Below are 12644 nucleotides of genomic sequence, written 5' to 3'. Positions count from 1 at the left end.
ATACCTAAATTACATACTTAAAATTTATCCAAATATGTTTGCCAGTCACTCGTGAGTTTTGGAAGTTGTCAAGTGTATTTTTAAATGTACCTATCTGAAACCGTAGACTCGCAATATTGTCTATTGAAGCAGAGATGGCATTTAAATTAGATTTATATTGTTAGTAATGTATCCATACAACACATATTTCTCAGATATTGGAGACATGATAGGACGATATTATAAAGTATTGTATAAAAAAAATGTGGCGGCATTTTGGCACTGCCTAGGGGCGGCATTTTGTCTAGGGACATCACTGTTGGGACTTACAGTATCTTATGATTGTTTGATAGATATAGTTGTGATACATAATATAGTAAAAAATAAATTATTTTGTTTTTTATTACGCGTTGAGTGAAATCGATTTCAATAAAACGGTGGTTTAATATTGGTGCACAGCTAATAGTGCACCCCTCTGTTCCCCCTTACATACTTCCTAAATAAAATTGTCATGAGTAATGGTTTTTTAATATTTTATAACATTTTATTAGGTAAAGATAATCGCTAAATAATCGCTTAGCAATGCGCCTTTGGTATTGACATGTATGACGTTTTTGTAGAGATATCGACTTGGAAATGTAAGAATGTTATATCGTTCGCCATAGAGGTTTGATTGAGTGCTTACGTATACGCACATCAGCACAAAGTTAAATTATTCCAAGTCCTTGAAGTGCAAACTAGATCCAACGTAAAGGTCGTCAGTGTGCAAAAGTTTAATTGACTCACACCTACATACCTGAGAAGTGGTTCTTAAGAAAATTAATACATCAATGGGAATATTATAAATCGTTAGCTGGCGATAGAAAAAAACTTGTTTTTCGAAGCGAAAATAACAAGTTTACACTATTGATAATAAGTAATAACATATTGTCAGCTTAAAGAAATTATTTTTAGATGCTTGTGTTTAGGGATTGCAATACCGAACGAATATATCAATTCCGGTATGTCTGTATTTCTTATTGAATACCGGTATTCGTCAAAACAAATTATAGAAAAATAAGTACCTATCAATAAACATAATTATTAAAATCTATTTGAAACACTATTTTATAGCAACCTAAATTAGGTACCTACCTAGATTTATTTACTTTTTATGTTGCCCTTTGTAAATATATATAAATAGATCATAATATTTTAGAACTGGTATTTTTTACAGAAACCTATTATAAGTCCCGGGTACAGAAAAATCTTTCTGAAATTCAATGTTCGTTGGATATACTATGAACGCTGTATCAATAGTTATAGAATAATTGGAAATATTTGCCACGAATGTTTTGTTTTTCGAAATATGTTAATTCATCGCGACAATTCTATAATTATATTTGAGGGATTTTGTTTTAATATTATTTAACTTTTTTTGGTTCCTAGTCAATACGTTTGCGTTGTGGCAGGATAAAACTTAGTTTAATATACAATACAGTAGTAAGTAATGCAAAAATAACATGATACGTGTATGCCGAAAATACCTATATTTTGGATTTTTGAAACCGGTCTTTCGTTATCGATAAATAATTGAATACCGGTTTTTAAATACCGTTATTGCAATCCCTACTTGTGTTGCTTGTATCCGCTGATTAGTTCTAAAGAGCAAATTACATGAGCAGACTTAACTAGAATGCGACTTTCATATCGAGTCTTATACGTCACCACGGTCATTTCTGGAACTAAAACACTACCTCCACATTTACTTTCACCGCAACTACATCCCCCGCGCCCGTAATTCAGTGTTTTTTTTATGTAACGTAGAGAATTAACATTAAATTGCCTAAACATTTATGAAAGGAGACGAGATGTTTTGTGAGGTGATAAACAAAAAAGAAAATTCTTTCCTTTCAATAGTGCCAAAGATAGATTATCCACTATGACAAGTCAACACATAGAGATTATGAATGGTTACAAACATACTTTATAAAAGAAATATCTAAATGATTCCTCATTCCGTGATATATGCTCCACCTGAGACGAGTTGCACGAGAATAATAAAACTTAGCTATCAAACAATGTTAGCTGATTTCTATTGTTACGCGTTGAACTGAGACTGACCCCTGAAGGTCGAAGAAGCAATCTCATGATTGCCAAGTTTATTGCAATAAACTTAATAATAATTCGAAATTGTTTTCATTATATTTACTGTCGCCGATGTCACGAAGTTGTACATTTCACACTATAATTAAGTAATATTTTGTTTCACCATACACGTGATACACATTTAAATACAAAGTATTTTTGTAGAAAATTCTTGTGTGGAAGATGTGACGTAGGTATATATCATTCATCATTGGACATAACCCAAGAAGAATCGTAATAGTTTAAACCAGGGGTAGTCAACCATTTTATACCTACCGCCCACTTTTGTAACTCTGTTAGTAGTAAAATTTTCTAAGCGCCCACCGGTACCACAGCAATGGTGCTTTATAAAGTAGGGAAGTAACTTTACTTTATAACATTTATAAAGCAGTGTTATAGCAAGTTAAAGAATATAATAATAATTACTTACTATATACTTTTTCTCAGACTTTCGCTAAGTTTGGAAGAATAAATCTTTATAAAAACAACTTACTGTGGTTAAATCTGTCTTTTTATTTATACTTTGCATACATAAAAACGTAAAGTCTGATGAAATTACATTTAATCAATTAAATTATTAATGAGATCTCTGAGACTGATGCTGCGAAACTAAATATCTGGGTCAATTTTTGTGAGGAATAAACGAAGGTCTCCTCTTTCGGAAATACAAATAGGTAGTATATTGTCTGAAATTTAAATTGTCACGGGGAATTTTATGAAAACATAATGAAAATGTTTTTAAAACCCCTACCGCCTACCATGAAAGCTGGAACACCCACTATTGGGCGGTAGGAACTTTAGTAGGTACCTACTACCCCTGGTTTAAACTTCAAAGTTTTGCAACACGTATTCGATAGATTTTTTTTTTAATTAAATCATATCTTAAAGATATTGCCAAATAGAAAATCCTTTCCGTGGGTATGGCCGTATCATAGCGGAATAACCACATGGATACTTGCAAGCATCGCAACTTTATAATATAGGTATATTACGAAAATGCAATATATTTTTTTTTAATCAATCAATTTTAATTTATATAGGCTAAAAACATTAAGTAAAGTTTTGAGAATATCATTCTACATTGTTTTTCTAATTTCACAGTACATATTTACTCCGTTATGCATTAAAAATATTGTATTAAATAAGCCTAATAACCCTCTAAGCCTAAGGCATGCCGATGTTTATACTTTATTTACAAAGAATCGCTATACATATATTATATAATATTATCGTGTAGGTATATAATTAAACTTCTAATGTATTTAAGTTTTGTATTTTTCTATTTGAGTCGTTTTTTGCTACTCGGATTTTACCTTTCGACATTTGCAAGCACTATGCGTACCCATCAATGGTAAATAACGCACTCATTAAATTCATTTATTTTTGTCTCTTTGCCTATCTCTCCCATTCCACTTTTTACTAAATTACGTCATCATTAAACTCAGTCAAAGCTCACTTGAGGTGTTGAGTAACTTGGGCATGGCCCCCACAAAGGGGGGGCTGACAGGGCTCAGGAGGGGCCCGGCGAGGCGAGTCAACCAGATAAGTGAGACAAGCACACATCACAAATTTGCTTTAATACTAAAAAAGTCGCCTGCAGAGCTATTTTCCTTCAATAGTATTATTATTTTAAGTTATGTGGTTGTACGATACAATTTTTAGTTGTTTATTAATACTCGACATCTCCATAATTCAAATAATGGATGTATTAAAATACACAATAAAACACTACACATTAATTTTACCGCGTACACCATTTGGAAAACGCTACTGTACTGAGCGTCACACTGCCTTTATCCTTAGCGATAGGTAGGGGGCCCCGCCAAATATCCTAGCCTGAGGGCCCTCTTCACGATGTGGGGCCCATGAATTTGGGTATCTGCTCCTGCGACATTTCCAGGCGTAAACAACTGCTGATGCTTCGTGATACGCTTGATTAAGACCGAGTGTGGTTCGGGGCAGGGTTCGTTTGGAGGATCCATGTTTGTGTAGTTAAAATTTAAATTAAAACTCCGTATGTACCCTCAGTCGATACTATTAATATTTTATTATGATTACTATTAAATTTCAGCGTTCTGGAATATATTCTATCAAATGTTGTAATACAACAAGTTTTTTTTATAAATCTCTCTATAATCGAATCTCGTTGGTTAATAGTAAAATGAATTCTGAATTTAACTGAATATAAATGTGAAAATTAAAAGATTAAAAAAACTGGTTACTTTATAATGCGCAGTAATATTATTCAGCAAATAACAGTTAAATATGACGTTTTTCGAGCCATCCTTAATTTGTTATTATTTGGCTTTGTTTTATTTAACACTAGTGATCTGCAGTGTCTTCGTCCGCGTGAAATACGTTAATAAAAAGGAAACAATATAGTCCACAATAGGAGAAATAGACAATTCGAATTATATTTTTGAATTTGTAGATTTCTCGTGTTTCTCTACCCGCACCTCACCTCATATTAATTCAAATTATCGACATGAAATTCTTCTTAAACAGTTTCTTTTAAGATATTGAAATGAAAGTCTTCTCAAAGTCTAGTGCGTTCTGTGTGTTGTTATCAGAAGGTACATAAATCCTACTATATGAGATAAACCTAAACACGTGTTATTTGACGTAATTACATCATTCTATATTATAATTTGCATTAAATTTTGCCATTTAAACGCAACGCGTATTCAACTTTGGTAAATATTTTAGGACTTTCAGAGGAATTTATATTTCTTGCATTTATAGGCTTGCCACTCATTGAGTGATAATCCAAATCCACCGTCAAAGTGTTGGTATATCTTATTAATCTGTTTAGTTGTTGGTGAAAACATTGTCTAAAAGTTGTGCAAGTTTCATTAATACTGCCCTGCTAAGTAAATAGACAATGTTTTTAGTTTTAGTGAAATGAGAACCCAAGTTTTAAACAACCTAAAATAAAAATAAACTATTGGATTGTTTTGCCATAATATCTAAACATACCTACACTGTCTATTTAGAGATGACCCACGATGGCAGCGCGGTTTAAGCGCCAGCCTACAGTGTTGTGGGTCCCAAGTTCGAATCCTGGGTCTGACAAATACACATATTGTTTTTCAATATGTGTATTTGTGTTTGAGTCAGTTTATGGACCTAATAGGTTGAGCAAGTGGCTGACATCCATTTCTCGTAAAAACAAAATCTGTTAATGCAAACCTCCACCCTGTGGAGGCCCATATGATCTTATTAGGATCGGACATTATGACGGATTATGTCAACACAATCCAATAGTTTTTTTACATACTATAAAAGAAAGGGTAGCTTAAAACTTAGGTTCTCATTTCACTAAAACCAAAAACACTGGTTTTTTACTTAGCAGGGCAGAATATATTGTACAGTAGTAGGGATTATTTATTTAATACCGGAAATCATAATTTTAATCAGTTGCGCTGGCATTTGAACATTGCGTAATATCTATAATAATTGTAAATACATTATGCATTTGTTATTCAGATATTCCATGTTTTATTAAGTTTTAAAAAAATCTAAAAAACACGTTTTCTTTCAAATCAGTTGATCTTAAAAGATCACGATAAGGGGTCACGCCGTGACGCCATTAATGATAGACTCCATTCAAGATCAAGGATATTGGCTTGATAAACTCAATATTATTATAAATGCAATAAACAATTTATGTGCGTTACTTTTATTATTGTCAGAGTATAAGCAGTGTTTCCCAAAGTGTGGTACGCGTACCCCCTGGGGTACGGGAAGAGTTTGGTGGGGGTACGCACTGCACCGGACTTTGGCTGCGTCTGGTGCAACAAGCATTCATACAATATCAATATACAACATCCATGCTAGAAGGTTTATCGCATGCGGTAGAAGAGCAATTATTGTTGGAATTAGCTTCAAACGGATTCTTGAAAAATAAGTATAAGGAGTGTACTTTAACATCATTAACACAAAGTGTATCCAGTTTTCTTTTCCAACTTCATATCTATGTGAAGTTGCTTTTTCAGCATTTGTAGACATTAAGTCGAAAAAAGGAACAGACTTTTGGATGTGGAACCGCATCTCACATGAAAAGTTTTAACCGGGGAACCAAATTACGATGATCTGTCATTTCAACATAAACAATTTCATCCTTCTCGTTGATTATAATGAATGTTATTTATAATATAACTTTTATTTATATTATTTTTATTATGAATGACTTTTATTTTTCATTTATTATTATTTTGTTTATGTACTAAAAAAGGAAAAAATAAATATAATATTTTGATTGTTAGTAAAGTATAGATATTATGCAATTTTTATTTTGACGAGGGGTACTCAGTGTTACGAAAATTATAGAAGGGGTACACAGATGTCGAAAGATTGGGAAACACTGGAGTATATTACCCGTTCTTAGCACGGAGAACCCGTCGATGGTGCCTTGTGCATTTATGATTGACTCAGACAACGTTGAGTGCTCACTCTCGAAAAAGTGAATACCACAATTCAAACGGATACACACAAAAATCTCTTTTTAGTATATATATTTTGAAAAAAGAAAACAATACACTAATAATATGTGTGAAAAAACGTCATAATATGACCCAGGAGTGAAGGGTGGAGGTAGGCTGTTAAGATCCACCATAAATAATGCACACTAAATTTTGTCAGTAATACGTATTTGTTTTCATTGAAATAAGACTACAATGATTTAGTTTTGAAAATTAAATTAAACCCTGCCAAACCAAGCCATAATAGATAATAGTCAAAAAATAATCGTCTATTTATAAAATATCTAAAATTATAATTTTATGCAATTAAATCATACATAACTATGGATATTTTATAGATAGAATAATATTTTTTGTATATTATAGTTTGGTTTAGGCAGGTCTTTAAATTTTAGTAAATGGACGAACATGTGTAATATGTATTCTTAATCCAACGAAAACAAATAAGTATGAATGAAAAGTGTGCACAATTTTGCCATGTCACCCAAAACATACCAAAACTATTGTAGTTTGGTTTAGGCAGGGTTTAATTGATTTTTAAAAACTAACCAACATCATCAGTTAAGTGTAGTCTTAGTTCAATAAAAACACATACGTTTGACTAACACAATTAATGTGCACTATTTCTGGCGGAGCTTACCTCCACCCTCCGCTACTGATATGACCTATTATGTGGGATTTTAAATCTTCGCTCTATTTATGAGAATTTGTGTTGTAGATATTATGTTTATAGTTCTCGAATTTAATTTAATTTACGAGTTACGTTTAATATTCGCTTATTATCCAGAATTGTTCCTTACTGGAAAGGCATAATACTACTATTATGTTTATTAATAAAACAGAAAATATTATATATTGCTCTATTACTAGAATGCTGTATCATTTTGACATGTCAATAACATTAGGAAATATTGTATTACGTGTGCAAGGTATTTCCATGTAGCTGGTTTCTTTTACTTTTTTATCCAACTAAATATTTGGAAACATTAAAGTCACTCATGTTTCGTGTTTTAGACTTAATGCACTCAGATTAATTCCGCATGAAATTATATTGCATCATGTAAACTGCGCGTCGAATAATTCTTATTTTATTATTAGAGCAATAATAATTATTCTAATCTTATAGTGTAATTTTTTAAATTATAAATTTATTTTCTAATTTCTAAAACAAATTATTAATCTAAAGATAGCCTTTTAATGATATTTTAATATGAATATAATAGAAACATGGTGACCTAATGATTTAGCAGTGCGTAACATTATATTAAGGCTATAATTCAGCTGAGGCATGGTCTAAAAAGATCGTGACTAGATCGTCAATTACATTGAGCTTCTTTACAAGCTGTTTGTTGGCGTATTTATAATCTGCCTGTAAAGTCGCCCAGTGTAATCATCGAACAAGCTAACATGTTCGATGATTACACTGGGCGACTTTACAGGCAGATTATAAATTCGCCAACAAACAGCTCGTAAAGAAGCTCAATGTAATTGAAGCTTAAGCGATGCGCGGATTGTGCAAATGACGCGAGCCGAACGAAATATAACATGCGTCCTTTTAATGTCATGTTTATTATTATATTCGTAATATTAATAGTATATTCATTGACATGTTTTCTTTTTCAAGTACATGCGGAACATTTTTTAGTCATCTTTACACGATTTAAGAATTTATTCCTCTGACGCCATCACAAAACAAATTGACGTGCTCACACCTCGATTATCAGTCTCCGATTGACGACGACTGCAAAATTTCGTTCCACATACTGTTGAAAATTATTTGCCGTTTCACTTATGTATGCTGTTAAATTTTAGAGGTAGTTTTATTAGTCGATTTAATTATATTTCGGTTGTAACACCATTGTCAAGACTATTTATAAGAGACTTTCGATTATCTAGTAGAGATTTTCTTTAATAGTGTTAGCTCTCAATGCATGGCGGTAATCCATTGTATTATTAATTTAAATAAAACGCAGTTTTAAACGAGGGAGAAGGGGATGAGATGATTGAGGCAGCAGCGGTGTTGATGGATATAGATGTTTATTGTCTTGAGCATAGTATATATACTTACAATGATAACGATGCAGAGTAATCACGATGAGCTTGTGCTCAGACCGAGTCGAGATCCGCTAGCGACGACTACTGATCTATACTGTTAACGATAATACTGAGATCGAATTATGGTTGACTGTGTCCAGTGACCGGGCTCGGTATGAGTGACGAGTTATGAATCGTCCTCGTTATTTATATCTATGAAATCAATACATTACAAGAATCATTGTTGCAATTAAATAAATCATAATAGAGACCGTGAATCTAAGTTATGATTGAGGAAACTTCTAACAATGCTTCCGCCACTCCAATTTGTTTTGAAAATAAAACATAAATGTTGTAAACATAAACTTGTAATGCTGAGTAGTATGATTCCTGTAGTACTAATTTCACTTTTATTAAATGTTTTATTAACTAGACCAGTTTTCTCCGCCTTAGAAGGACAGACGATATATATTTTATGGTACCATCACGAGGTTTCGAAACTATTCCCACTATTGGGCAAAACTTAGGTAGCAAAAATTACTTTTACTTAAATATTTCTTTATTGTTTTCAGGTGAAGGATGCGTGGACAAACCTCTAGCGACTCTCTGGAGAAACTACAACCAGTCTTCGAAGCCAGACGTCGTCATGAAGCTCTCGATCACAAATTCCGGCTTGAAAGGCGTCACCAAAGAACATGGCCTAACGGAGTATTGGGCCCATCGCATCACCTTCTGTACCAGCCCACCAGAATTCCCCAAGATTTTCTGCTGGATCTACAGACACGAAGGAAGAAAACTGAAGCATGAACTGAGATGCCATGCAGTTCTCTGTACCAAAGAATTAACATCAAAGAAGATAACCACTGAATTACAAAGCAAAATACAACAAGCACTGCTGGAATTCAAGAGAGATAAAATTTCAAGACAGAATGCAAGACTTAGTCTGGCCAATTCAGTTTATGAAAATCCAAGTATGCCCAGAAGAAAGATTCTTTTAAGTGTTGGAGCTAATAATTATAAACCTCCTCTAGAAAGATCTAAGTCTGCACCGAAATTGATGGCCATTGAAGAGATGTGTTCCGAAGAAGATGAGGAAGAAATGTCTACATTTGGTTTAAACAATGGTCACACGTGGACAAAGGAAAATTCCCCGCTCAAGATGTGCTGTAAGGCTGATGACATTTTCCCGTCGCATACATTGGGTAGACGGAAATGTGATAGGAATAGATGTCCAAGAAAGAATATTCTTGAAGAATCTAGGACCAATTCTTCAGAAGAACCTTTGCAAAGGCACTTGAGCTTAGAAGTGGATGATTTTCCAAGTTTAAATGATGATGTGCTTCACGAAGAAGAAGAAGAAGAAAATAATGAAAGAGTTGTTTCAGCGGATGAGCCTAAGTCTTCTGACAGTTTTGATTCTGGATACGAAAGAATATCAAATCACAGATCATCTGGTGCAAATAACAGAGTGTCGTTCAGTTTTTCAAACGTCTCTGAAGCAAGTGAACCAAATTCTGATCATTTTACAGAAGCATTTATTGATTGTGAAGATGATAATGTATTCTACTGCGAAACCGATGAAAACCACAAAATAAGAGATCACCAAAAAGCGGATAATGATGATAAATCAATTAATGGCTTGGAACAGCTTTGCGTGCAAGCTAATTTCTTGGTTTTAGACAGTGACGAAGGATCGATATCAAGTGGATGTGAAACCGCAAGCACAGTGACATCGTCAGATATAGAAATGTCGTCACTTCCTTGTAACGCGACACATGATGAAAACGAAAATGATAATAATCAAGAAAAAGTCAGTGTACTACAACGGGTACAAAGCTTCGAACAGCTTTTTACGATAGAGAAAAGCAGTTCCGTCAGAAGCTCAAGATCATCCCTTAAAAGCAACTTCAGTTATAACAAGTCATTGCGAAACTTCCACCTGACAAGTGGAAGTATAGATTCAGAAATGACAAGCTCGAGTCCAAGCGATAGTGCTTGCTTCTCATCAAGTGAAACTGGTCCTGCCAGCGTAAGTGATGAAGTCAGTCTAGTCCCATTGGGTGAAAAGCATTCCAATATTCTTGCCGGTGTCAGAAGACCTTACATGAGATGTTCCACATTCCCTCCTTCCGATGATGAATTAAACGAAACTGGATACTTGGATCAGTCCACAGAAAACGTGGATGTTTGTGGTACAACAGAGTTGGGATTTGACAGCAATTTCGAAAACCAAAGTGAGCAAGTTGGGGGTGATAGTGACAGTGCGTGCAGCGTGGAGTCAGGATACTCTGAACTCCTTGACTCCAATAATCAAAACGAAGAGTTGATAGGAAATACTGTGATGGTTTGAATATGTAGCCTATTCCTTACTTAAGTGATGTACTACTGTTAGAACATTATATTTGTATTAAAGACCTCTAAACTTTTTTCTAGTTTCCTATACAGTCAAAACTTGTGTTAATGAAAATACGTTTCAAAATCATTTGAATAAAAAGCGTTATATTATAAATCTTTTTATCTACAGCATAATATGAATATAATATTGCATAGTTAAAAATAATGTCATTAAAAATATAAATTTGTGTAATATTGAACCGCATATTCTATACACAAGACTGCTATCGGCGGTTATCGAGGATAATTTATCATATTTTTATTCGAGGTGTTATAATTGTTATAATCAGTTAACCGTATAACAGTCAAAATTGTCAATCTTAATCTCTAAAAGTTAGCACAGCCAAGAGAGGTGCTGTTAAAACATAGCATTTATACATATTGTAAAAATTATAATACTTCAATACAAATATATGGAAGACTACCCTCGATAGCAGCCGATAGTAGCCGATAGCAGTCTTGTGTATAGAATAGATGCGCTGGATCATTTTACAACGTTTTTCTTAGCTCGTATTCTTATTTGTCCGGTGGTTCTTTGTCCGGTACAAATCTTGCAATCGATTTTTAACTAACTACCCGACTAGCTAGACATTTGAAACTTTTAGAATATATCAGAACACGATGCCAATGTATTTTTTTAAATACTTTTAGCCATCTTTAGGTAGAATTGAATTCATTTTCAGTTAATTCTGTTTTGAATGAAAAGTTATTTCGACACCATTATTGGTTGCTAGGCGTCTGGGGTCCTAGCAACTAAATTATTAATATATACGTGCGTTGCTATGGAAATCAATATGACATGTCAAAATGACATTTCAGTATTATTTCTATCAAGAACAAATCTTTTTGATCGTTTAAGCTAGTCAAGTCAAGTTTATATGATTCAACAGAAAATTTTAAAAGTTTTTTTATCTTGTAATTATTATAAATAAACTTGTTCTGTTATAATATATTGTATCTTTTACTAATTGCCCCATAAACAATGTAGTAAACATTAGCAACATTTTTTCAAATGAATTTTAAACTGTTTTCCTTTTTAATAATTTATACTGTTATCAGTATGGGTTTTTGGAGTTTGAATCTTGGTCATAATATTTAATATAAAAATTGTAAAATATTGTATTTTTTATGTGAATGTGTGTTTTATATATAAAAAAACACCCATTTGACCATACTATTGTATAAAATAAACTAATTTTACGTTGTTTACTGTTAATGTATTAGTTCTCGATGGAAGGTTATTATAATAAAACAATGAAAAACTAATAATATATAATATATCGTACTGACTACTTCCAGATTAATTACATTAAAGTAAAGCACAGAACTACTGGGTATATCTAGCGACAGAGTACGACAGTAGTGAAGGGTGGAGGTAGGCTGTTAAGATCCGAGATAAATTGGGCATACTAAACTTTGTCAGTCAAACGTATTTGCTTAAATTGAACTAAGCTACAATATTGTGTATACAACGTTTGTTATTTTTTTTCAATCAATTATACCCTGCCTAATCCAAGCCATAGTATATAATAGTCAAAAAATATTCATTTATCTTTAAAATATATGCCGTTATACAATAAATAATTTAGATATTCTATTGACAGAAGAATATTCTTTATTGAGGATGGT

General features: G+C 32.9%; 1 protein-coding gene across 1 annotated transcript in view; it reads left to right on the top strand.

Annotated features, from left to right (window-relative positions):
- The window catches only part of LOC147069208 (uncharacterized), a 99213-nt gene extending 86906 nt beyond the window's left edge, over window positions 1–12307 (top strand). Inside the window, exon 2 of the mRNA XM_085951070.1 lies at window positions 9194–12307. Coding sequence (XP_085807196.1) covers window positions 9194–10971 — 1778 coding nt within the window. The 3' untranslated portion in view covers window positions 10972–12307. The remainder of the gene's footprint in view (window positions 1–9193) is intronic.
- The last annotated feature ends 337 nt before the right edge of the window (window positions 12308–12644 follow it).

This window comes from Rhyacophila brunnea, unplaced genomic scaffold (genome assembly GCF_057557595.1).
Source record: "Rhyacophila brunnea isolate RB1 unplaced genomic scaffold, BYU_Rbru_1.0 scaffold_24, whole genome shotgun sequence".
NCBI lineage: Eukaryota > Metazoa > Arthropoda > Insecta > Trichoptera > Rhyacophilidae > Rhyacophila > Rhyacophila brunnea.
The sequence above is the reverse complement of the archived record's forward strand: the minus strand, read 5'-3'. Positions and strand labels throughout refer to the sequence as shown.